Source organism: Chenopodium album, chromosome 10, assembly GCF_948465745.1.
Source record: "Chenopodium album chromosome 10, dcCheAlbu1.1, whole genome shotgun sequence".
NCBI classification, from domain to species: domain Eukaryota; kingdom Viridiplantae; phylum Streptophyta; class Magnoliopsida; order Caryophyllales; family Amaranthaceae; genus Chenopodium; species Chenopodium album.
In genome coordinates this window covers 60,779,699-60,805,735 of record NC_137843.1, presented here as the reverse complement: position 1 = coordinate 60,805,735, position 26,037 = coordinate 60,779,699, and the positions used below count along the sequence as shown (strand labels likewise).

Genomic DNA, 26,037 nt, shown 5'->3' with positions numbered 1-26,037 from the left:
AATAGTCCGGTTAACGTTAAAACTTAACAATGAAAAAACCGGAAAGCAAATCAAACCCACCATTCTCAACGTCACATTTTTATGTTTCAAAAATCAAAATTGCAGCTTTCCTCATTTCTTGCTTTCCCTCTTTAATCTCTTCATCTTTCTCTCTCCTCCATTTTCGTCTCCACAAAGCACAATATCCTGACTGTAACAAAGAAAGCAGGAAATGGGTGTCACTAAATTGTGGGATATCTTGGAATCCTGCAAGAAAACTTTACCGCTTCACCATCTTCAGTGAGTTTTTGCATACATTCCAGTTTTCATCTCTCTCTTTTGATTTCTTTGTGCCAAATTCTCGAGCCCATTTGTATTTCTTACTAATTTTCTTTTTAATTTTGTTTGCTGTTTATCAATTTTTACGAGTTTATGTTTTAATTGTAACATTGCTCGTTTAAATTACACTATCAATGTTACTATAAATTTCGGGCACCCCGGAAGTATTGTTGTTTGATTCTAAGCTGTAAAGATGATTTCTTTCTCAGGGGTTATGGCCAATTCCTATTTAATTGATATTCAATTGGGTTAATTTCAATTCAAATTTTTGTATTACTAAAAATTTGAGGGTTTTTTTTTTTGGTTGATTTTATTCTTCATTTGGGTTTTGTAGTTTTATGTTTCATATTTGATGATGAATTAATTAGATTTAATTAATTTGTGGGTAAAATGTTTATGTAATTCTTGAAAATTGGGGGTTGCAGGAATAAGAGGGTGTGCATAGATCTGTCATGTTGGATGGTGCAGCTGCAAAGTGTGAATAGGTCACACTGTGCAATGAAAGAGAAGGTTTACCTAAGGGGTCTTTTTCACAGATTAAGGGCTCTCATTTCTTTGAATTGCAGTGTTATTTTTGTTACTGGTATGCCCTCTTTAACCTTGTATTATTTTCGCCCTTTCAGGTTTTTGTGCCTTTCTATGCATGCTTTTATTGTGGATGGAAGGATAGGCTTAGTGATTTTGTATTGAGTTTGTTACAAATTCTTGTAAAAGACTGTCTGATAGGTGTTAGTTGAACTATTAACTATTGAAGTTACACAACTTAATTAGGTAAAATCTTAGTCCTTTAGTGATCAATGAAGTTCCTAAAAGCGAAAAGGTTACAACAAAAATGTTAAAAGCTTAGCAAAAATATGTATATTGTATCAAGTTAGCTGGTCTGATTAGAAATGTTAATTAAGATGGTTTAGAATACTGAGACTACTTATGTGATTGTTGATTTTGTGCTTTTGTGTGAAAATGAGACTTTTTTCGACTTTGTATGACTTGCATAAATTGACAATCAGAATAGAGCTCCTTGAAGTCTAATTTCAGTATGTCTTCATCATCATTATTTATGTCATCTTGTTTTATAATAGATGGAGCTATCCCAGCCATCAAAATTTCTACATATAGAAGGCGCTTAAATTCAGTGAATGAGGTAGATATCTGTAGCTGTATGTTGTTCGCTCTCATAAGCAAAGTAAAGAGAATAAAACTATCATTGATTCTTCTTGACATGTTAAATCAAGACAGGTTACACAAGATGATGTAGACAGACAAAAAGTTACATCCCTTCGAAGAAATATGGGTTCTGAATTTTCATGTATGATCAAAGAGGCAAAACTCCTGGGCAAGGCGCTTGGTATCCCTTGCTTAGATGGGTATGTTTATTGCGTTTTTTGTTTTTATTAGACAACAGCAGATCTGGCTTTAACACTGAGTGTTAGGATTTCAGCTAAAGATATTAAGGTCGCTTCTAGCTGGCTTACAGAGAATTTTTTCTTCCATGTTTACCTCTAGTTTTCTTCTTTCCTCCTTCATGTTTTAAAATTAAGCCGATGTTTAGATGTGTTTTTATATAATTATGATTCCCAGTGTTCAAATTATAAGAAAAATGATTGGATGCAGTTCTTTTGGGACTATATGTTACATTCTGCCATATGTCTAGCTCTTTTTGACTCCCCCCTCCCTCGCCCTTAAATTATGGAAGTCAACCTTTTTATGCCACTAGTTTCATGGAAATAAAAAGGGATGATGTCAGATGATCAGTTGTGAATGTGTGGTACTTTGATTGACAAGAGGCAGTACTGTATTGAACTTTTTTATAATTATTTTATTTTTTTTCTAAATGTTTCAGGATTGAAGAAGCTGAAGCACAATGTGCTTTACTAAACTCAGAATCACTGTGTGTAAGTAGTATACCCTTTTACTGGGGAGGAAGGATAATCTCAATTGCTATAAGTTTGATGTTTCCTATATTTATTTCAGGATGGATGTTTCACTTCAGATTCAGATGTCTTCCTTTTTGGTGCAAGAACTGTGTATAGAGATATATGCCTTGGTGAGCGGTGAAATTTAAACTGCCTCTGATATGTTTGATAAGAAGATGTACTTTAGACATATATAACTTGTTTGATTGATGAATAGATAAAGGAGGATATGTAGTTTGCTACGAAATGAATGACATAGAGAAAAAACTTGGACTTGGAAGACATTCACTGGTGAGCTGTTATCTTAGCTTGGACATTCATCTGGTCGAGGAGTATGGCTCTAGTTGACAACTTGATTGTCTTTCAGGTTGCCCTTGCCCTTCTTTTAGGAAGTGATTATTCTCATGGAGTTCGTGGGTTTGGACCTGTAAGTATGAAAACCTAGTTTAACTTTCTTCAAGGTGGAGTTTGCAACTGTGCATCAGCATGCCAGGTTGTTAGATCAATTATTTTTCACTTGGTTACAGGAATCAGCATGCCAGGTTGTTAGATCAATTAACGAAGATGTTGTTCTTCAACGTATTACTTCAGACGGTATATCTTACTTGACATCGTTAAAAACCTCAAAGAAACAAGGGAAAATATCTGAGCGCCGTGGGAAAGAGAACTTTCCAGATCCCCAAATAAAGGCTACTGGTAGGTCAAATTGACATTTAAAAGGTAACCATTGCGTGCTTTATGCACCTGTTTTTCTGGATTGCTAAGTATATAGCAAGACAATGCAAACACTGTATAGCCTGAAACTTAGTAGAAAGGTTAGTGCTTGTAGAAAAAGTATATAAGTATATTTGCAAATGGGAGTAGTGGATAAAATAGTGATAGACATAAATCCTGGATTACAGATAGTGCTTTCCAAATTTGGAGTCTTGACCTTTTTATTTTTTTTTTTGCCCGGGTGTTGGTGGTGGTGTTCTGTTGGAGGTGACATACTTGCAAAAAGGTATGGGTGGAAAACTGGCTATAGCTATTACTTAGTTGAGGATTTTTCTTATTTATGGGGAGGGGTCGGGGATGGTTACAGTCTTACACAAGCACAGTTCCAAGGTATAGCTATAATGGTTAATGGCATGTACTTCATTGAGAAAATCTCTCAATTTCATGATGTTTTTCCATGATAAAACTAGACTTTCTTTATAATTTTTCCTCTTTTCTCAGGCCATTTAGTTATTCAATGCTTGTCCCTTCATTTATAATTTAATGTGCAAAATGCAAGCCGACAAACTTACTTTCAGCTACATGATTTGTCATTCATTTGTATTGGGAGTTTGGGACTTTTCATGTGGGTGTGTTTCAAAGTTAAAATTTTGACACACATTGTGTTGTTCTCCATAATAAGTTGTGGACCAATATATTTGTGAGAAATCTTTGAATAGCTATTTCGTCATTTTCCTTCAGGAGGTCAGCTCCCTCTAAGAAAAGATTATGAAGTTTTGCCAGTAATCGAAGCATATATGAATCCTAAGTGTCACTTAGCAGACTCCGATTCTGTGTACAGGTAATGCCTATATATTCCTGATACAGTTTTTATTTGATTTTGACTCAGTGGTACGGTTTTTTTGTTTTTCTGTATTCCTAATTATCCACTAGGTCAGTCTGGTTGGTTCTACAGTTGTTAGGCTCAAGTCAAATATTCTCATTCTTCCTATACTGCATGTCTTTGCTATATTGTTCCTTTTTTTTTTTTTTTTTTTTTTTTTTTTTTTTTTTTGGGTTTCTATTTTTTTGTAATGATCCAAGTATGGAATTGTAATCTATATCATGCATAAGTGTCACATTTTTTCTTAAATTTGTAGTTTGTTAAGGGGAGATATTTGAAGACAAAGTTTAGGGTACCTGTATGCAAAGTTTTCATTATATTTGCTTCTTTTACCAGGGGATTTTGTTCATATGTTTCAGGGTCCTTGCTGTGCATCCTTTTAAGCGTGCTGAGCTTCAGGAGCTTTGTTCTAAGTTCTTTGAATGGCCTCCTGAGAAAACAGGTTCTTGCTATTTCAGCAGATACTCGAATAAGTTTACTGTTTAGCAATATCATTTATGTGACATTTCTTTGTCTACTAACTCTACTCTAGTAACTTTACTAATGTGAGGAGACAATTTATTGAAAATTTACATGTTACAAAGTAAGGATTGGAGAGGTTTCAGAAGTATATCACCGTCAAAGTGATGATATGACTAAAATTATAGCTTTTTGAAAATTTACTTTTCAAATATGTCTATCATCGTCAATCAATCATTATGTCTAATGGTGTGGCTGGAAGCTATTGTTTTTCAACTAAATTGGTTAAATCTACTCTGGACTATGAAATTTGGAAAAATTACAGTCATGGACAGTCAGGTTTCCTGACTCAGATTGTCATGACCTTGTGGGAAGACTGGGAATCCTTGGGAGTATTAGTTTTTCACAGTCTAGGGTTCCTTCTAAAAAAACATGGGTAGACACCCAATGTGAAAAATTCCCTACAACATGGCCAATAACAAATGTGATGTCCTTCATCATCATGTAGTAACTAGTTACCAACAGCTCTCTTGCGTTGCACTCTTGTATAAAGTTTGATGAAATTTTACTGATGATTTTCACTTAATTGGTAGCTTCTCAGTATTATCTTGCAGTTTCAAAATGAAACCTTTTACCTTTTTATTTCAAGATATTTGGTATGCAATCATTGTTGAGATTATCCTTCTTTTGTTGAACCTATTTCAGATGAGTATATCCTTCCAAGGATTGCTGAAAGAGAACTGCGGAAATTTGCTAATTTGAGATTGTCTTCCTCACGGTTAGGAGCTGCACTTCCATTGGACACAGTAAGAGTTCTTTTATCTGATATATTGATAATCTGTTGCTCATTCTTTCTTTTGTGCCGGGAGTGTGTGGTGGGGGGATAGGTAATTTTTATTACAAATTCATTCTCTCTGTAAGAAACTATTCATTGAGATACCATGATTTAGTCTTTTACATACATTGTGAGTTTGTGACGATATGATAGATCAACTCTGATTCGTCTTAGCATTGGAATACACTTAGATAAAATTATCCTTTGGACTGAAAAAGTTGCCAGCCTTGTTGAGATACATTGTAAAAGTTTTTCTTTTGATCTACATTGCAAGATAAATCTGGGAATATTGCTCAATAATACGATCTCTATATTTTATTAGTTGCACCATTTATTTACGTGGTCTCCAGTGTGCACCTTCTAGCAGTTATAACTTTGAATGCACCACCCTCAGGATATGATCTATTTGATGCCAGCCATTGCTTAACCAGAAGAGTTTTATGTACAACAGTCTTTCTAGTATCTAGGTTTGCACCAAATGACAGTAGTAACAACCTCTCCTCCAGTGAGGACTAATAAGATACGCATCATGATAAATCCGATAAGATGATTAAGATCATGTGTGTGTTTTGATAAAAGTCATAATCCTTGAAAACACTAATCAGATTTCTGGTTTTAACTTTATTTATTCATTTATTTTTATAATTTGCCTATCCCGTCGACAGATGCCTGTAAAATGTCCTATTTCTGAAGTTCGCAAGCTTAGAAGAGTACAAGGTAAAGAATGCCTTGAAGTTTCATGGGAAGATTTTGATGGCCTTGAAACTTCCGTAGTACCAGCTGATCTTGTACGGAGGTAGTAATTAATCCTTAGCTTTTCTTTTCGTTCTCTTTTAATTTTCTCTGTCTATTGCCGCAAACAGCAGTCAATCCTGGGTAGATTGTCCTATAGGTGTCAATCCTAATAGTAATGACCATCACATTTCTCCTACAGTGCTTGTCCTGAGAAGATTGCAGAATTTGAGGAAAGAAAAGCTCAAACAAAGAAGCAGAATCGCCAGAAAGCAAGGCCAAAGATATCAGATGACACAGCTTCTATGGCTAAAGTTGATGCAAAACTCCAAAGCCTGTTACTCGACATTGAGTCTAAGGACAATGCTGGATCCAAGTCAGCCTCAGATCATAACAGTTGTGAACCAAAGAGGTCCGAAGACATAGCTTCTAGAGGTGGCCTGTGGGCCGGGTCAGATCCAGCCCACTTAATGGGTGGGTCGTGTGTGGAACTTCTAACCCACCAGCCGGGTGTCTTTGGAAATGTTGATCATAGAACTAAAAGCCCGTTAATCGACGTTGATTCTGAGGACAATGCAAGATACAAACTAACCTCATGCAACAGCTCATCCACATCAGTAAGCAGCATTGAAGACTTAACAATTTCTGACACACTTTTGGATGAAGAATATGAGAGCAATATTGATAATAATTATAATAATCCTGAGCTTCAAAACAAAAATAATAATACTAATATGGATCACCAATCAGATCATCCAACTAGTATGGAAACTGATGTGATCGATCTCTTGAGTCCATCTCCGGTACCAATGACACGCTATGTGTCAAAGTGTCAAGGTAATGTAGAACTAGTTAATGTTATTGATCTGAGTGACTCCTCGGACATGGAAATATCACCTGATCATGCTCGGAAAGCACAAGAGCTCAGGCAATTCCTGAGCAGCATCAAAGAAGATCTATCTTGAAACCAATTCATATAGAAATAGTTAATGTATATTAAACTGTATTCTTTGTTTATCTTAGCTCTATATTTGTATCAATGTGAGCTTTGTTCAATGGTAAGTCTAGCTTCTTCTGATTATAATTGTGATTTGGGCATATTCGTTATAAAGCTATTATGCCATGTGGCCATATTCCTTGTACTAGTCATCTATGATCTATCATCATGTTTTAGAAGATTGAGATAACATAAGCCAACTAGTCTACTACTATTCAATGAGTAATTAGGTGCAAAAATTGGCTTAGTTGTTAGGAGGACCATTAAATGGCTTTAAGCACATTCAAAGTGGGGTTCTTAGATATACAAGACCTTGTACAATTACATAAAATTGGATTTTGGTTTCATATTCCAATAAACCTTGATAAGATTTAAATTCAAAATCAACATGTACCACAATGATCAATTTTGAGCCCATCACTCCTTAATTCCTTATCAACGAGCCAATGTATTTACCCTTACATTTATTGAATTATCTTACCAAACAAAGCTTGGTCTAGTGGTAAGATTTAAGGGTGCGGATTCCCTTACCCTTCCCGCTCACTTCTAAAGTATTTAACTCGCTACTCGAGTTAGGAGGACCTGTGAAAGGTTCCAACTCGATAGGGCCCTTTTCCTTACCAACTCAAAAAAAGTTATTGAATTTATCTTGCACACCTTAACGCTGCCACGCTGCCCCGCTTAAACTTTCTATGCTTCTTTAATGTGTGGCCATTCACACTGTGTGGCAAGGTAACACACACCAAAATATTAACTAAGTAAATCCTGATCAATTAAGTAACTCTTGACAGATTGAGTAAGTAACTCTTGACAGATCGAGTAACCGCGGACACATATAAAAACTACTCTCTTCTAAACTAAACTATGTTAATAATAATTGATTGATCGATCATAGGTAAAAATAAATTGTCGTGTAGGCATCTCCTGAATTCCCAGCAGTCTGTCATCTACCTATCATCATCACTGATCTCTCTTCTCTCTCCTCCCTTCTTCCTTCAACAACGACATCCATCATATTAGAGAGAGAAACTCACACTTAGAGAGAGAAAGCTCGACTTTTTCAACAATGGCGACGAGATACTGGATGGTGTCTCTTCCCGTACAATCATCTGCCTCTACTTTATGGTCTCAATTGCAGGATTCTATCTCCAAACAATCCTTCGACACTCCTCTTTATCGAGTATGTAAATCTCCTTTTCTCTTGAGTTTTTTTTTCTTTTCTTTTTTTTTTTTTTTTTTGAGTTTTGTTTAATTTTAACGAGATTTGTGGTTTTTAATTTGATATTTGATGTCAATTTTGCAGTTTAATGTGCCTAATCTTCGTGTTGGTACCCTAGATTCGCTGTTATCACTTGCTGATGATCTTCTGAAGGTATGATTGTTTGATTGTAATTGAATTTAGCGACAATGTGTAATTGAATTGAATTTGATTGATTGGTGATTTTTGAAGGCGAATGCATATGTGGAAGGTGTGACGCATAAGATCAGGCGTCAGATCGAAGAGTTGGAGAGATCTTCGGGTGTTGAAGGTGGTGGTTTGACAGTTGATGGTGTTCCAATTGATTCTTATCTTACTAGGTGAGGTGTTTTGAAGGATCTATAATTTGTCTGTTTTGACTATGAATTTTTTTTTTTTTTTTTTTTTTTTTTTTTTTTTTTTTTTTGTGATTTTGGTTGCTGTTTTGAATTCTTGTGGTAGATTTGTGTGGGATGAAGCAAAGTATCCGACTATGTCGCCTTTGAAAGAGGTTGTTGATGGCATTCATAGGTTTGTGGCTAAGGTTGAAGATGACCTCAAGGTACCGGGTTTATCTTTATTTTGTTTTGCTTTATGTGTGATTGTAACTAAGCTGTTAATGAAGAATTTAGGATTTTTATGCTATGTTTTGTGATCAGTGTTTTTGTGAATACATAAGAACATGATCACATAAAGTTTAGGTCTGTAATCAAATTAATAGATGTTGAAGTACTAGCATTTGATTTGGAGCAACCCTTAAGGTGGTTAATTGAAATTTAACTTAGGATGCAATTTAGCTGCTGATGAATTTAGGGTTGCAGCGCTATGCTTTGTAACTAGAATTGTAATGCTATGCTTTGTAGTCAGCATCTTTGTGAAAAGATCAAAACATGCTGAACATAAAGTTTAGGTCTGATAGCAGGTTAAGTGTGAAGTATCAACATTGAGTTGTTGCAATCCTGTAGGTGGACTTTTTGAAATTTAAAACAGTCCCTACAACTCTTTCTTTGCCCTAGAATTCTGCTGTTTCGTCCTTTTAAATGATTTCAAGTACTTGTACCTATGCTTAAAAAGTCCAACTCTTTCCTTTTTCCTATGTATGCTTCTGCAGTAGGGGTCTACTTATAATGTATAATTTCTCCAAAAACTGATGTTTGGCTCTTTGAAGAACTAGTTTTTCTTAACATAATGCTTGGCTTAAGGTAGCTTAAGATACTTTAATATCTTACAACAACTTAACCAATGAATATCAGGTTATTTGGCCTGGGAAAAATGTTACTTGATTATTCTGCTTGCCATGGGAGTTCCTACAGAGGCCTGAAGGTCTTCCCTCACGCCAAAGATGGGTTAGCTGTAAATATAATAAGCTGTTTCCTCATGGCTGTGTATTTAGTATCTTATTCGACAAAAAGGACAATTAGTCCTCCCTCGAGTATTTGAGACTGATCATTCAATTTGGAATGATTTAAGAAAAAGTTGTTTGAATTACTATGTTTCTATGATCATTTCTCCAGTTGAAATAAATATTGTATCAGATTCTGTTCATTGGAACATTCCAAAGAGAAGATGCAAGATTCGAACAAATCGAACCTGCATAGAAAATTTTCAATAGACTAAAATCTGTCAGCTTTTATTATTTGTTGCAAAATTGAATTGAATGGATTTTAGAATTTTTTTCATTCCAGAAGCAATTTTGGAATTGAATTTTAACATTTTTATAAAAGCAGCTTAATTTCTACCTTCTAGTTTGTGTAAAACCTTCTGCAACATATGTAGTTAATTAAGTTAGATTAACCTGCTATTAGGTATTTGTGAATGGATATGTCAACCTAATATGGCTTCGTTGTATACGTGAACCTGATAAAGTTAGACAGGGATTAACTCTGAATTTTGCATGTGATGCTAGTGTTGATGGGGATATTAAGTGTAACTTGACGAACGAAATAATTTGTGTTAAGTATAGATAAGAAACACTTTATGAATACAATAAATTTCTATGGTTTTCATGGCTATTTAATGTAAGCCTTGGACATCTTGTGACATATTGAATGATACTTTTTACTGCTTTTACTATGATTTTTTTTTTTGTTTTGTTTTAAATGATTGATTCATTTGGAATATATCACTTTTGCTAGGTCCGTGTTGCTGAGTATAGCAATGTGCGCAGCCAACTTAATGCAATTCACCGGAAACAAAGTGGAAGGTAAAGGTCCAGCTAAGCTTATATTGTCTGGCCTTAGTGACTTTCTTGTCATATTGTCCGCTGACAAGCTTCTTATCATATCAGCTTAGCGGTGAGAGATCTTTCCAGCTTAGTAAAGCCAGAGGATATTGTTATATCAGAGCATATGGTTACTCTTCTGGCAGTTGTTTCCAAGTTTTCACAAAAGGACTGGTTAGCAAGCTACGAGACATTGACAGAATATGTGGTAAGGAGCCTGTTTATATTTTGTCCTCCCGAGTCTCAATAGGGATTCAGTAAACTTTTTATTATTGTGGCTCATGCCAAAATAGTATCTTATCTGCAGACCAGTGCATTATCTAAATTATGATCTTTCAGGTCCCCAGGTCATCCAAAAAGCTGTATGAGGACAATGAATATGCTCTGTACACTGTTACTTTGTTTAACCGTGTTGCTGATAACTTCAGAATAAAAGCTCGTGAAAGAGGTTTTCAGGTTCTTCGTTTTCCTCTACTTTTCCTTATCACCTGGTTTACTGGTTTGAACTTCATTTATATTTCCCATCATCAGTCAAGGCTTGAGTTTATTGTTTATTTCCCCCAAGCAGTCTGATTTAATAAGCAGCCTTCCTTAAATATATTATAATTCTTGAAAGGTTTCCTCATTGCTTCTATACTTAAATGCAATTCAGATTCGAGATTTTGAACATGACCAAGAAACACAAGATTCACGGAAGCAAGAGTTGGAAAAATTGACACGTGACCAGGAGTCAATGAGAAGTGCACTTTTGCAATGGTGCTACTCCAGTTATGGGGAGGTAACTTTCTGAGCTCTTCATAATCTTTTCACTGGAGAATGCTTAATATTAAGTCTATAGCTTATGGAGTACAAAGAACTTGTTCTGTTCTGCTTTATGGAGGGTTGTGTCTTACAGTCTTAGCCCTTAGGTAGATTTGCTTCTGAAACTGTTCCATTTCAAGTGACAATATTTGGACATTTTGTGTTAATATTTTCATACATTAAGTTATGTATCTGCCACATCTCCCTATAAATAATGGATGATAATGGGACCCTCTCTCCCCCCCCCCCCCCCCCCTCTCCTCTCCTTTTTCCCCCATCCTATTTTTATCATAGCTCCGGGGTAGGGGTAGAATTTCCAGAATTTTACTCATCAATAGTTGAATTTTGAATTATCAGAACAGATCCTAATCGGTTTGGAGACCAAATTTAGTGTATTTGTGTTGGACACTCGAATTAGGGTATGGAATTCTCACCCCAACACTTCAATTCTACCTCAATTTTCTTGAACCTTATATTATTGGAACAAAGTTTTTAGTGAGGGAAAGAGAAGAGAACATTTTATGCTGTGTGTGTGTTTTTTTTGTGGGGGTGGGGGGGCTATCACTCCATTATTGAGGCCTAGTGGAGGTTGTAATGCTATTTAACTCAGTTGATGTATCAATCTAACTAGTGGTTTTTTTCCTTGTTAAGTGTAAGATGCTGCGGAGATTGTTTATTTTAAAGCTGCCTAGTTTTGGTTGTTTTTCCTTCTGTTTCTGTCGCACAGCTTGACCTAGATACTGCCCTAATCATGTTTCTATCTCCAAATATCTTGACCTAGAAGACAAAGCTGTAAGTTTGAGAGAGTCTTTGGATATCTTGGGTGTTACGGGAAATTCAATTTCTAAAATTATTTTGACATCTGTTTTTACAGCACAAGACCATAAAATTTAGCTTTCTTTTTCCTGGCTCTAATTGGGTTGTTCTGTTTCTCATGCTTGTGTCTTATTGTATTTCACGCCTTACAATGCTTTCTAATTTGTATCTTCTATGCTGATAATAGAGGGAGATAAGAACAGGAGGAGCCAGGGGTGGGAGTTGAGTTGGGTGTTGAAACATGGAAAATGAGGACAGAAACATTCACAATTCATTAGGAATAAAAAGCGGAGGTTCTTGCTCCAAAAGACATTTTCATTAAGTGTTTTGGGGAACATCTGTGCAAATGAGTATATAATTGCTGGAAATTTTTTAAACTGTGATGTGTTAAAGGGGGTCATTTAAAGTACCGCCTTATTGTGAAAGGGCGATTAATAGTAATTCCTAATTACTGAAGGAAAACTAAAAGATAGCTTACTTAGTTACTGTCTGAAAATTCCAAACTTTAAATGGCATCAGCCTCAAGTACTGTCTGAATTATCCAGTCTTTAAATTTCAACAATAACCCTTACTGTAAATGCTGAATTAGACACAACACCTAAAGCCAAAGCAATGAGTACTGTTATGCTAACACAACACCTGAAGCTTTGGTTATTTTTTTTTTTTATGTATTGTAGTCTTCTTTCCATGTAAATTGTAAAAGCATCATTATATACTGTTATGCTAACACAATTATTGCTTTTCTGTTCATGCTTGTTTACAACCTATTGCTGAGACATTTTCCTCTATTTAAAGAAACTATTACGCGAGTAAAAATAGACTATTTGCAGGAACTTACTTGAAGTGTCTTTACAGGTGTTCAGCTCATGGATGCACTTCTGTGCTGTACGTGTTTTTTCTGAAAGCATATTGAGATATGGCTTGCCACCGAATTTCTTGGTACCTAGGCCTTTGATCTAAATTTCACTGTATTGCATTTGATTGGTCTTGTTTTATTGAATTTGGTTATTTGTTTTCAGGCCTGTGTTTTGGCTCCATCCACGAAAAGTGAGAAGAAAGTACGCTCAATTCTTGAAAAACATTGTAGTGCTGGAAACAGGTAACTAACAATAGACCGCATCTCACCATCTGTTTATGGTGTTGGCTTCTGAAAGATGATGCAGGATAACATTGACTGTCTAAAAATGAATATTGGGTGACAATGATGTGATAAGATTTTTGAAATTTGTCATCGTTTCATTATTTATGTTGTTGCATCTTTTTATGATAGATTGTTAGGACAAAAATATGCTTTCCTTTTATTGGGATGCCTCACAAAACTGTCCTTGTCTAAAATTTACCTCCTCGCACCATGGCCTTTATCTCCCCTTTCTTTTGAAATTTTAATGCGAATACTACTTTCTAATTAAAGAAGTCCTGGCAAATCTTTTCTTGAAATTTTGCTGATTCCTCCCTCTTTTTTGCTATGCTTATGGTTGCAGTGTTCACTGGAAAGCTGAGGAAGAAGTTGGAGCAATGGTTGGGCTGGCAGGTGAAGCAGATTCACATCCATATGTATCATTCACAATCAATCTTATTTAGTTTGATGATCAGCCTAGTCTTCTTGAATCGGGTTGAGATCAAATGTCGGTGTAGAGTACTTGTAGACTACTGGTTGTGCATTCCATGACTTGGTCCTGCTGTTTTGGGATTTGCGCCTCGATATCCATGGAGCACTCCAAAATTTTTAATTCATTCTATTGGAGCCAAATTGTGGAGAGTACATGTTTTGTTGCTATTTATATTGTTCAAAAGTTTATAATAATCCTGCAGTCGCTGCAGCAGTATTCTTTGCAAGAAATGGTTCTTTGAGAGAGCTCCCTTTTCCTATGCTTGTGGTTTGTATGTAACAAGCGGAGTGGAAATGTATTTCCGAATTTATCATAAATTTATTGTTGCTATTTAATAAAACACATGTATCTTATTTATTTTAACACTACCTGTAATTAATAATTGAGTGACTCGACACTTCTACGAGTACGGGGGATATCCCAGCAGTACTCTGTACTCTTAACAAGCATTTTAATGCATAGCAGATGTTCGTTGAGTGTAAATCCATATACCTTTAAAATGGATGAGAACAATATCCATTAATTCTTTACCGTGTTAAAGTTGTTATAACTCAATGATAAGAACAGTAGTATTCAAGAAACCACCTCAAATCAACAACTGGATGACCATACCTCTCTCAACTGAAGAATCAGCCTAACAAGATTTACAAAATTGATTTGATCAAGTTACAAATCATAGTAAACACACTTGCATCCCAAGACACTGCAAAATGTGCACTAGTATTGTTACATTAATGTACATGAAATACTTCTATACATAGGGGACTAGGGGTTAGTGCTGGGGGGAAATCTGGAGAAACTTGTTTTGTTGTTCCGAATTGTCATTCTTGCCACTTCCAAAAGCTGTAGAAGAAAGTGTTAGCATAAATCATCTGCAAAACTGAAAACAGATTTCAAACTGTTAAGAGCTGCAAGTTATGAGAAACTGAAATTTGGATACTACCATAGACTTCATAGAAAAGGAGCTAAACGCCTAAACTACAATCAACTTAATCAAATTGTCCAAACATGTTCTAACAGGAAAAGCCAGGAAGGCACATCTGGTCAAAGCCTGACGCCATAAAAAACAGAGCATAATGGGCTGCCATCTTTTATCTAAGCCATTCATTAAAAAAAATAATAATAAATAAATTTAAAAAAAAAAAAAAAAAAAAAAAAAACAGAAAGAAAAAAGAAAAAAAAGCAAGCTAGCACAAGCTTCAAATTTAGCTCATGAGTCATGAACATTCACTCGTTTGTCCCTTATCACCATAGCAGTGCCCAGGGTGTGCACACCATTCATCTCAATGATAGGAGATATTAGAATTATCTATGACCTAACAGTTTAACAAGCATCGTTCAGGCAAACAGCTTTTGATAGGAACATCTTTTTACTTCTGGAGAAATTATCATTAAATGAAAATAATGGACAAAAATCAAGCTGCAGGACTGAGGTGTGAGGGTGAGTAAGACTTAGTTATGCCTGATCAAAAAGCTTTGCCTTACAAAACCAAGCTCCAGGCGGTGAATTCTAACACTCTTGATTACTTTTAGCAGTCAGCAAAAGTTTTGAAGGTAATTGAAAAAGAAATTTTCACATGATCCCTTTATCTAGCAAGTGTTGGTGTTTTTGAAGAGGTAGGAGGGTTGAAATAACTCATATTCATGCTTACCATGCAATCAACTCAGCTGCAGCACTCCTAGCAGACTTCCAAGTATCATGTTGCTTTTCAAGGTTATTATTTCCCAAGATCAACCACAGGTTCCGAAAGAACTTCATATAAGCATCAGTCAATTGGATCATGCCTCTGTTGTCATTTTTATTCAGCAAATCAGCAAGATCTGATAGATTATCTGATGCATCACTTGCACCATCTGTCAACAGTGTTTCTTGCAGACGATTTCTGGTTCTCCTTTGGATCAATGTCTCCAACTTTGAAGACATCTCCATTGCTCGCTGAATACATGATGGTGGAAGCTGCAAGAATTAGATAAACATTTTCAATTTCACGCCAAAGGAATACGTTTTTATCTAGCTTTGTTGCGCTTATTCTTGAAATAAGTGAGGCCTAGTCTACTTTTTTTCCCTGGTGTATGTTGGGTGGATTGGGTTGAGGTAGGTGTTAGAGACAGTGGCATGTGTAGAAAGGATGAACAACACCTGACCTGTGCCAGCTGAGCAACCTTGAAACCAAAACTCCTCTGGGAGATACCCGACACAAGCTTGTAGAGGTATGTAACATCTTCATGGTCCATATTGCCATCAGTTTCACCAGATTTAGGGCTAAAATTATCTCTCCCTGTTGTCAGATATGAGACATGGTACGCTCCAACTGCACCAGGGAATTCTTTCTGAATATCAGCAATTTTAGGGTAGTGAGTGACAAATAGCACCATGCATTTCTTCTGCTTCAGAAGATAGTGCAGAGTAGCATAGGCAATAGCAAACACCATCATGAGTACTTGTGCCTCTCCCCAATTCATCCATAATTACAAGAGAGTGCGATGTACAGTTGTGGAGTATGTGAGAAGCCTCACTAAGTTCCTCCAGAAAGGTGCTCCTTCCTTGCTGAATATTATCCGAAGCACCCATTCGAGTATAAATAGCATCTAGCACCTGAAGTTTAGCAGAGGACGCTGGTACAAAAGAACCAACCTAAAAACATTTGACAAGAGACCTCAGTCTTTACCAAGAATCATTTCATGCTAACATTATATTCAAATATCAAAAGGTTTAACACAGATATCTGAGTGGTGAGACAACATAATGACGTAAGAGTGGTACATAGTTATGAAATCAGGAGGATATTAATTATCCAGATTAGATTTAATATCATCCACACAATGAAAATGGAAACTAGATTCAAGAGGACCGGCTATTATAAGAATGAACCTATAGCATGGCTTGGAGCTCTCAACTAACATTAGACCATCTGATCAAGTTCTTGGATAGGCATCAAATAATCAAACATAAGGCAAAAGTCTGAGTAATATTTAAGATAGAGGATGTAGAAATGGAGGTAGCCAATTAAATGGACTACTAAGCTAAAGCCTTATACTAAGAACTTACAAGTTGCGAATTTTTTTTTTTTTTTTTTTTTTTTTTGGGGGGGGGGGGGGGGGGGGGGGGGGGGAGAACTAGATTATAGGTACCTGGGCCATTATTGTAATGAGGGCAACTTGGCGAATATAGCAACTCTTGCCACCCATATTTGGTCCGGTAACAATCTGACAATACTGTTGATCTCCGTGAAGGAAAGTATCATTTGGGACAAAATTGTCTTCTAGAATAGTCTCCAGAACCTACAAAGCTCCATTAATAAGAAAGAAGCACAACATAGATTTAAAATATTTGCTTTAGCATACATTTATAAGCACTGCGTGTGACCTAAATTAAAATTTTTTTGCTGCACATTAATTACCAACTATGTCATGTACGAAGAAAATTTAGTTCATATCCTGACATACTCAATGGAACAAAATAAACAACAATGCTAAGAGTATTGTCAGACAAACGAATTTCCAATAAATTCAAATACCAGGAGTAACATAGCACCCAACCTAATACCCACCAAGGTCCCCAAGCTTCCAACCCACCAGACCTGTCTACTTTCTGAATGTGTGGACAATAAGATGAAAACTTCAATCCCTAGTTTTGATCCTGAAATCACCTTGTTTCATAACACAGTATTTAAAGCCCTATGTCATTTTCCGGGAACCTAGGGTAGTTCCCCCCCCCCCCCCCCCCCCCCCCCCAAACAGGTCCACACACACACAGAGAGTAAATAAATCAATAAATCACGAAATAATTTGGGCAACATATTGTCTAGCAATTTTTATCCAGCCAGAAAAATATAAAATAATAAACTTAAGATGCTACCCCCCGACTACTAGAAGCCTAGGAATGCAAAAAACAAAGACATATATAATTTACAACACACCGGATGACGACCAGAGACAATCTGCATCTGAACAGGTTCTTTATCTTCCACAAAAACTGGACGTACATAATTCTGAAATAGGTAATTGAGCCATCAGATATCAAAAGATGAGCATAAAGGTCAAAGTAATACTATATGAAAGACAAAGGGAAAGAGAGAGGAGCAATAATGCAAACTTAAAAAGTAAGTCATCTTACTACATCATACCTTAGTTATCGACAAAACTGCGAGAGAATGCAAACAATCTAAAGCAGCAAGTGCTTGAATAGCAGCTTGATACTCTGCATAATGCCTAGCAAATTCCCCCAAAAACTTATCCCATGCAGAGCGGCAAATGACAGTTAGTTCTTCATTTGCCAATGATAACTGGTCCAAAGCAGTTAAAACTTCTGGTGGATGATAGCGAACTGTTTTCTTTGTACTATTAATCTTCACCCAGTTTGAAGGTACCCTAGTCTCTGAAGGCAGCTGCAAATACAATTTGTTTATTAGGTAAATGAAGAGCTTTAGAATTACTACAACATTAGTACAAATACAGCAAATGGCATAAATAGATGCCATCAGGCAAACCTCTATCAGATGAGTTGTTCCAGACACAGTTATAAAATCCAAGGTATGCATCCTAAGCTGCCTGCGATACATATTGATAAGGGATTCCAACTTCTCATTAGCCACCTCTACCTTCTTTCTGGCTTCGGCAACCTGCATGATATTATAAACAAGGACAAAAATCAGGGACTTCAATTTGCTCGAAGAAGCTGATGATGGGTCCTTGCTACAAACCTCAGAAAACTGGCCATCAACAATGCAAATGAGATTCAAAAGGTCCCCCTTCTCAGCTGCCTCTTTATTCAAGGATGACATAAACTTGGCAGAACAGCTTATCAAGCTGGATGAAGCAGCAGTCTGAATCAAGTTTCTCAGCAATGCAGATTGAACTGTTACAACTTCAAGTTGTTGAAGTTGCTTTGCAGCTAGTAAAACAGCATGAACAACTGCAATGAACTGCACAATTCAGCATTTAGTAATATATGTTATTGAAACAAGATAATAAGTTGAAAGTGACCACAAACCCAGGACGAAATGATATAAACTCTATGAGCCAATTGCTCAGAATAAAGCAGAGTTGCACCAAACCCTAGTTTATACAGTATACTTTTAATCAAATGGATTCAACAAATATCTTCAAATGCTTTCAATAAGAAGCAAGAAGGATTAAAACTTCATCACCTCAGATGGGGTGGCTGTCTTATGAAAAATTCTTGTTATCCCACGTTGCACATCAGGGGACTGTCCCAATGTAGTCAAAACTGAAGATATCACAAAATTTATCTCACTTGGAGCAGCTGCAGCATCAGAGTCGCCCTCGCCAAGATGCTGGTATCCAACAGAAGTGTTACAGCCACCCATAGATTCTGAAATCTCAACAACAGCATCAAGTCGGGCAGCAATCATATTTCTGTCACATAACGGATGAGTTACCTGGACAGGGGAATGAAAATTGCAGATCAAAGATAAAATTCAAACTACTTGAAAGCTACAGTTCAGTTCTACTCATACCCAATGCCTTAGAAGCCTTTGGCCAAATATTGTAAGAGTATGATTCATAGTCTGCAGCAACGAACCAGAGTCTGACCCATTGCTGCTGTTCTTCAAAACCTTGAAAGGCAAAATGGAAAATTTTATAAGAACAGTAGTTAGTGGGAAGGAAATAAGATATTTAAAAATCAAATAATTAATTGATGAAGCTAATACTTATTACTTGTGGATCATTTGTTTAATATTCTGTAACAAAACACTACTACCTCATAGGGTATTGGAGCTTTAATCCTAAACCAAAATATTAATCCACTAGCCAATCTCCTCAACCCTTATCCTGCTCCCGATTCCAATTCTAATTAGCAACAGAAGTCCCTAACTTCATTCATATTTTTGCAAGCATAAATTATACGGAGTACAATACCATTTTTTTCCCCCTTAATACCATTTTTATTTGCTCAGCTCTTTATTTATTTTTCATGATTTTAGGTTACTGATTCTGCATAGAGAGGATTAAGGAGAGAAGCCCCACACATAAATATTGGAAGAGTAAGAAGACATATCAAAGTTGCAACTTACCTCTAGTTGTTGAAGTGTGTTAGCTGAGAGATTCATCTCACTATTGCTGGTGTATGGCCGAAATGAAGCCCCAAGAGACAAAATCCTCTCCAGACCAAATTGTTTCAGATGTCGCACAGCAACAGCCAAAGCCTGCAGAGTCAATGCTGGCATTCCCATGATCCCCTATAAGACAAGGTCAAATTCCAGAAACTGATAAATTAATGAGGAGAATATCAAAGGGAGGCTGAGAACGAGAGGGGTGATGTATAGAATGAGAAAGAAAAAGTTAGAAAGAAAAAACTTTACTCCATCATTTCACTGGAGTTAACAAGTTACCAGTACTAATATAAGTATATATATCATACGTGAAGAACTCGTAACAGCTAACCTTCCATCAACTATCAGAGATTGAAAAAATTCAATTCATGAAAGCTCATACAGTCATATACTCATACTCATACCATTACCAGCCAGAGCAGCTAATATTCAAAATAGATATATAAAAAGTTTGGTCATTGAAGACAAGAATAGCAGCAAGATACCTTGATTGCTGGTCCATTTCTTTCACCAGCAACTTCTCCATGATTATCTTCTAAATGCTCAAAACCACCTTCGCTAGTGTTCTCAAACAAAGACATCAATTCAGCCAGTGCACCACCATCTTTGAAGCAATCACATGAGGCACGCTCCACGCGCACATTAGATGCAGGGCCGGCATATGTCAATAATAGCTATGGAGATAAAAGTCAAAGAAATAAGGAAAACCAATAAATCATCCAATCAAAAGTGCTTGACATACATTGCACATAAATTATGTCTATGACAAACAATAAAAGTTTTGAACAGTATTCGTTCTTCCATTATCAACCTATCCTAGTATTGGGATCAAGTACATGCTGATTTTAGTTAATAGACAAGTCATATAGATGATAAAACGTGATTTCTCACCAAAGACAAATTTCTTCATATTCAATTTTCCAATTCCAGAATGTGTCCTTACAAGTACAATAGATACTAGTAAGGAATAAATGAACTGCATTGATAGATTCTCAATAATTTAAGCAATCAATTATCTATCTTAACATACAAGAAAATCACAAGAACAATGCTAAAACTATCACATAAAATCAAACAAAATCAGGTGCCTGAAGCAAACAAGGAGGAGAAGTAGCCAATCACCTTTTGTGTTCGTTTCGAAAGAGGCTCCCCAAGAAGCAACTCAGCTGGAGACAAACTCAAAAGGATGGATTCAAGACCAGCCCTCATAAAATTATCATTAAATTCCCCATAAACAACATCCCCAGTTGATGTTTCAACAGCAACAACCCCAATTTTCACCTCAAATCCACCCTCAATACCACAATCCACATTCTCCACTAATACATCCCTCTCAACCACACAAAACAAGTAATTATTCAATGACCCACACCCCTCTTCACCACCTCCCAAGTCCTCGGCCGCCTCGATGGTGGCCTTAGTGTACAATGCCGATAACCCACGAGTAAACGGGCCAGCACGGTTCGACCCATGAGCCTTAATCGACGCGGTTTCAGTCTGTTTAACAACACCCACCTTATATCCTTCACTAACAAGCCTCCTAACATGAACATTCAATCTAAATGTAGGAATACTAGCAGTCAAAAAATTATGATCTACATGAGCATAAATCCTTAAAACCCTAGCAGCAATTTCAGCATCTTTACCAAAAAACCTAAACTTATAACCAACTTCAATCATCAACAATATATCTGGGTATTTATTCTTCAACTCCACTACTTGTAATTCAAGTGGGGTATACTTAGGTTTACTAGTTTGTTGTTCCTTCAAATGGGGTTGGGGTTTTTTCATGGAAGCTTCAAGAACATCATCAGAAGGTTCTAAAAGCTTCTGGAGGAATTTCTGATGAAGGGCAGGATTAGAATCGGGAAAAGACGGAATTGGATTCTGAGTATGAGGGGAAAGCTTGGGTTTTTTAACAGAATGACTAAATTCAGAGGATTTAAGGCGTTTGGCAGGGGAGAATGAAACGGTGGAAGTGATTTTAGGGGAAGGAGAAGAAGAAGAAGAGGGTTTATCGTTGTTTGAAGAAGGAGATGAAGGGGTTTGTTTGGGTTTAGGGGCAAAAAAGCGGGAAATTACCTGTTGTTTCTTCTGGTTCTTCTCCATTTTAATGGCGGAATTTGGGATTTTTTTTGGTAGCAGAGATTACCAGAGAAAAATAGTGGGGTTTAATTTTTGACGGTGTTGGTTGTTGAAGCTTATTTGGCGCGCATTTCTGCTGATGTTAGTGTACTCTTGTTTACCAGTCTAATGTCGTTTCGCCATAAAATGGAAGTGAAATTGCATCTGAGAATAGGAAGGGCTGGCTTTGTACAATGTTATCTACTGTCCCTTTTACATGGGCCGTATCACCGTATGGCCGTATGGCTATAGCAATAGGAAAACTTTTGTATACACCCGGTTTTCAGTAATTTACTGTACATCGGGTACACTTTTGTCAGATTTAGGGTCTGTTCTCTTCCGTTGAAATTCAGTTCAGTTCAGTTCAGCTCTTAATTTACGTCTAATGATATTGCTAATGATATAAAGCCAAATTTCATTCTTTTAAGCTCTTATTACAACAACAACAACAACAACAACAACAACAACAACAATAATAATAATAATAATAATATTAACAATAATAATAATAATAATAATAATAATAATAATAATAATAATAATCAATAAGTAAATAATAATAATAATAATAATAATAATAATCAATAAATAATAATAATAATAATAATCAATAAATAATAATAATAATAATAATAACAATAATAATTGAAATAATAATACTAATAATAATAATCATCAATAAAAAATAATAATAATAATAATAATAATAATAATAATAATAATAATCAATAAATAATAATAATAATAATAATCAATAATTAATAATAATAATAATATTATTAGTATTAATAATAATAATAATAATAATATTAATAATAATAATATGTACATTTGTATATACACATATGTATAGTAATAAATAATCAATAAATAATCAAAGATCACTAATCCGTAGTTAAAAATCACTAATTAATAAGTTCAGTTCAGTTCAGTTCAGCTCAGTTCAGCTGAGTTCAGTCAATCGGAACAGACCCTTAGTGTCACTTTTGTCAAATTTAGTGTCACTTTTGTCAAATTTATCAATGAAGCATAAATAACACTTATATATGTCAGGGTAACTTTTGTGCGTTTAAGTGTAACTTTTGCACATTTTATTGTCACTTTATAATGGATGTTCAGTAATTTACTGAACATCCGTTTTATTTAAAGTTTGTGATAGCAATATGGCCTAGGTCTCCAACTCGGTCGTGTAGGGCTTCAAATCAAATTAACATATTGTTAAGCTTTTTAAAAGTTGATTTTCATTTACCTGAACTTAAATAAACTATGAGCTTTTATTTAAACTTTGTGGGAGCTTAATAACTTTTGTTTGAAGTAATTTCTCTTTGATTAAATGAAAACAAATATGGTTTTAAAAATAAAAAAAAAAAAAATGAAAACACGAGTTCATTTAATAAGTTACTAGGATGGTAAATCATTTTACAGGCTTCGCCTAGTTTACATAAATATATGGAAAAAAAACCATTATCAACTATTGACATGAGAGTATGAGACCAGGTAACATATGGAGTAATAGTGTGACTAGCTTTTACCCCGTAAAAATTGCAAGTAGGGAAAATAATGTTGTTGTCCATCACCTTGCTAGATTAGTGCTTTTAAAACCGATTTTTTTTTTTTTTTACAAAAATTACGACTGAAAACGAATATTTTTGGGAAAACTTACTCTCAAAATACCCCTATGTACTAAAAAATAAATTTGTTTCGTAATTAATTATTGCACTGTTTCTGTCTGGGTCCGATAGCCCGAGAATCCGAACCCGAGATCCTGATACTCCTATCGGCAAGCTGGGAACCTACACAATGAACAGAAGTTAGCTAGCCCCGGGGTGATCCGGGGATAACCACTCCGATGGTAAAGTTAGAATGTGTTTGAGAGAAGGTAAGTAAGAGAGAGAAAGTAGGGAGAAAGAGAGAGAGTGTGTAATAAATGCTTACCATTTAGTGAAGCTTAATCTACTATTTATAATAAATTTCATGACAAGTGGCTATAAGGCATGCAAGGCTTTTCTCGCCAAGTGTCAATGATAAAATTGCCACGTGCCAAGTATCGAAAAGCCAATATGGCTGATATGTCTGCTTTTTGGAGCATATCGGCCCTTGTCACATATCATCCCATATTCCCATACATGCACTAATCTCTTTATCCATAAACAAAAAATTACTATTCAAATTAGGGTCCAAGACTCTTCTAATATGCATTTATATTTGGTCCAGAAGCAGCCTATAAGGTTTGGTAACAACTCCCAAATTTGCGAGGGCCTTCCAGCACCCATTTCTTTTTTTTAAAACCACCATAAACTCTGGGTTTCTTTCAATTTTACTATTAACCCTTTTTTTCCCTCAAATCTTGCATGATTTACTACTTTCCCCCTCATTCTCTTCTCTAAAAAAACTCGATTTCTCTCTGCAAATCAGGGAGAAAAATCAAGGGAAATTGTGCGAAAGAGGTAGCTTGAATTACCGAAAGAGAGAGAAAATGTTGAACCCAGTTCCGGTTGTAAACACATACCCTTTATCAAGCTACACTTTCGGCACCAAAGAGCCTAAGATGGAGAAAGATACTTCTGTTGCTGATCGCCTTGCTCGCATGAAAATCAAGTTTGTGTTCTTTCTCCTCTTTTTTTTGGGTTTTATTTTTTGTTGTAATTTTAAATTTCAGTTTCAAAACCCTGCATAAACCTTGACCCATCTGTGAAATTGCAGTAATTTTGTTGGGGTTTCTTCAATTTCTTGTTTTTGTTTTGTTGATTTGGTTAAAAAATGGCGGTATTTTTCTGGGGTTTGAATTGGGTTTTTTCTGTATGTACATTGCAAAGGATTGATAAGTTTGGGAGATTTAGATACATTGTTAGGGCTTGGAATTCAGAATTGTGAATTGGATTATTTGTAGAAACTTTAGATTTCAGGTTTGTGATGTTGTTATTTGTTGGTGGACCTGATTATTTTGCTGTTTTTCTCCTTTTCTTGTAGTTACATGAAGGAGGGTATGAGAACAAGTGTGGAAGCAATTCTACTGGTATGATTCCAAACTCCTTTTTGCTCCGAATTCCCTCTCTCTCCATTATTGGATTGATGGGGCACAATGAATGTGCTATGTAAATTCTTGAACTCTAGTGATGAAAGCAATTGATGTTTGCCTTAGGTCAAATCACTTAATCACCCTTTACAGTCATACATCTATAGGAATCAAAGTTTGATGTTGATTAACGCCTTTTTACGATTAATTTTTGCATTGGGTATCAATGTGTTGTTCAGATCATTACTTCCTAAGCTATGAGGGTTCAGAGTTCAGACTGTTGGGTGTGTTGGGGGGGGGGGGGAATCTTTTGTACAGTCTACAAGGGCTTGTGTTCTATTTTTGTTTGCATGCTTTTATGTAAACTAATTAAGTTTACAGGTATGAATGTTAAAGCAATAATATTTTATTCTTTGAGTAAATGTATCAATTGGCGTGAAGCATGATTGGAATGAATCACTTTGCTTTTTCTTCTGAAGTTATCTTCCTGCTGAATTAATTTGGAGAACCATTAGAAGGATGCGAGAATAAACTGTATAGCTTGTTCATTTTGGCATTAAGTTGTTTGGTATTGCAGGTACAGGAGCACAATCATCCACACATACTTCTTCTCCAAATTGGAAACACGTTCTGCAAACTTCCTGGTGGTCGGTTGAAGCCAGGCGAGAATGGTATGTCCCCCTCCCCACCCCTCACCCCCGATGAAAAAAGAGCATGTCATTTGCCTTGCGCTTTATTTCTGTTGGGGATTTGAAGTATAATGTCTGATGTTGCAGAGATTGAGGGTCTGAAAAGAAAATTATCCAGCAAGCTTGCTGCAAACTCTCCTTCTCTACATCCAGAATGGCAGGTAGTGGCTTTTTTATTTTTATTTTTTTATTTTTTTTTTGGGGTGGGGGGTGGTGGTGTTATTCCTTTGTACTTGTTCTGGAAAGTGTTTTTATTTTCTCTTTTTGGTCTTAACTGCTCAATATTGGTTTTTATTTTGGCTACTTCAGATAGGGGAGTGTGTGGGTGTTTGGTGGCGGCCAAACTTTGAAACTATTATGTATCCCTACTGCCCTCCTCATATTACAAAACCAAAGGTAAATCTCTTCTCAGGTTAATTTTTGTAATGTTGTCAACTGCAAGAGAACCAATTTTAGGTTATCCTGGTTTGCTCTTTGAACATTTTGGCATTCATATATCTGTACTGCAGGAGTGCAAAAAACTCTACATTGTTCATCTATCCGAGAGAGAGTACTTTGCTGTGCCGAAAAACTTGAAACTTCTTGCCGTGCCTTT

The 26,037-nt window shown here is 35.9% G+C and overlaps 3 protein-coding genes and 1 pseudogene across 4 annotated transcripts in view; 3 read left to right on the top strand and 1 right to left on the bottom strand.

Moving 5' to 3' along the window:
• The first annotated feature begins 82 nt into the window (after window positions 1-82).
• Window positions 83-6,938, top strand: LOC145564434 (single-strand DNA endonuclease 1-like). The gene is made up of 14 exons (XM_081624738.1): window positions 83-279; window positions 744-901; window positions 1,398-1,459; window positions 1,555-1,682; window positions 2,159-2,210; window positions 2,290-2,362; window positions 2,449-2,522; window positions 2,599-2,658; window positions 2,759-2,927; window positions 3,687-3,786; window positions 4,188-4,270; window positions 4,993-5,093; window positions 5,788-5,918; window positions 6,057-6,938. The coding sequence occupies exons 1-14, from the start codon at window positions 212-214 to the stop codon at window positions 6,817-6,819; spliced, it is 2,022 nt and encodes a 673-aa protein (XP_081480864.1). The 5' UTR covers window positions 83-211; the 3' UTR covers window positions 6,820-6,938.
• Window positions 6,939-7,770: 832 nt separating this feature from the next.
• Window positions 7,771-13,899, top strand: LOC145562808 (V-type proton ATPase subunit C-like). The gene is made up of 11 exons (XM_081623209.1): window positions 7,771-8,031; window positions 8,155-8,223; window positions 8,302-8,429; window positions 8,551-8,650; window positions 10,224-10,291; window positions 10,376-10,517; window positions 10,649-10,765; window positions 10,962-11,087; window positions 12,782-12,865; window positions 12,946-13,025; window positions 13,408-13,899. The coding sequence occupies exons 1-11, from the start codon at window positions 7,918-7,920 to the stop codon at window positions 13,505-13,507; spliced, it is 1,128 nt and encodes a 375-aa protein (XP_081479335.1). The 5' UTR covers window positions 7,771-7,917; the 3' UTR covers window positions 13,508-13,899.
• A 173-nt stretch (window positions 13,900-14,072) lies between these two features.
• The window catches only part of LOC145562807 (DNA mismatch repair protein MSH3-like), a 13,185-nt pseudogene continuing 1,220 nt past the window's right edge, over window positions 14,073-26,037 (bottom strand). The window contains exons 2-13 of the transcript XR_014094454.1: window positions 20,099-20,287; window positions 19,575-19,739; window positions 19,017-19,115; window positions 18,687-18,938; window positions 18,240-18,461; window positions 18,027-18,158; window positions 17,664-17,924; window positions 17,457-17,528; window positions 16,669-16,818; window positions 15,682-16,171; window positions 15,189-15,493; window positions 14,073-14,416 (exon numbers count right to left, since the gene is read on the bottom strand). The product of XR_014094454.1 is annotated as a DNA mismatch repair protein MSH3-like (transcript). The remainder of the gene's footprint in view (window positions 14,417-15,188; window positions 15,494-15,681; window positions 16,172-16,668; window positions 16,819-17,456; window positions 17,529-17,663; window positions 17,925-18,026; window positions 18,159-18,239; window positions 18,462-18,686; window positions 18,939-19,016; window positions 19,116-19,574; window positions 19,740-20,098; window positions 20,288-26,037) is intronic.
• Window positions 24,003-26,032, top strand: LOC145562909 (pre-mRNA cleavage factor Im 25 kDa subunit 2-like; the record flags this gene model as incomplete). Its single annotated transcript, XM_081623330.1, has 6 exons — window positions 24,003-24,335; window positions 24,708-24,753; window positions 25,331-25,424; window positions 25,530-25,603; window positions 25,752-25,838; window positions 25,952-26,032. Coding segments are annotated over exons 1-6 (504 nt in total), but the record flags the coding sequence as incomplete, so codon positions are not given.

Coding starts and splice junctions, on each gene's coding strand:
- LOC145564434 (XM_081624738.1), top strand. CDS start 212: ATGGGTGTCACTAAATTGTGGGATATCTTGGAATCCTGCAAGAAAACT. Junction 2,523..2,598: donor GACTTGGAAGACATTCACTG/GTGAGCTGTTAT, acceptor ATTGTCTTTCAG/GTTGCCCTTGCCCTTCTTTT. Junction 5,094..5,787: donor CTGCACTTCCATTGGACACA/GTAAGAGTTCTT, acceptor TCCCGTCGACAG/ATGCCTGTAAAATGTCCTAT.
- LOC145562808 (XM_081623209.1), top strand. CDS start 7,918: ATGGCGACGAGATACTGGATGGTGTCTCTTCCCGTACAATCATCTGCC. Junction 8,224..8,301: donor TTGCTGATGATCTTCTGAAG/GTATGATTGTTT, acceptor TGATTTTTGAAG/GCGAATGCATATGTGGAAGG. Junction 8,430..8,550: donor ATTGATTCTTATCTTACTAG/GTGAGGTGTTTT, acceptor TTCTTGTGGTAG/ATTTGTGTGGGATGAAGCAA.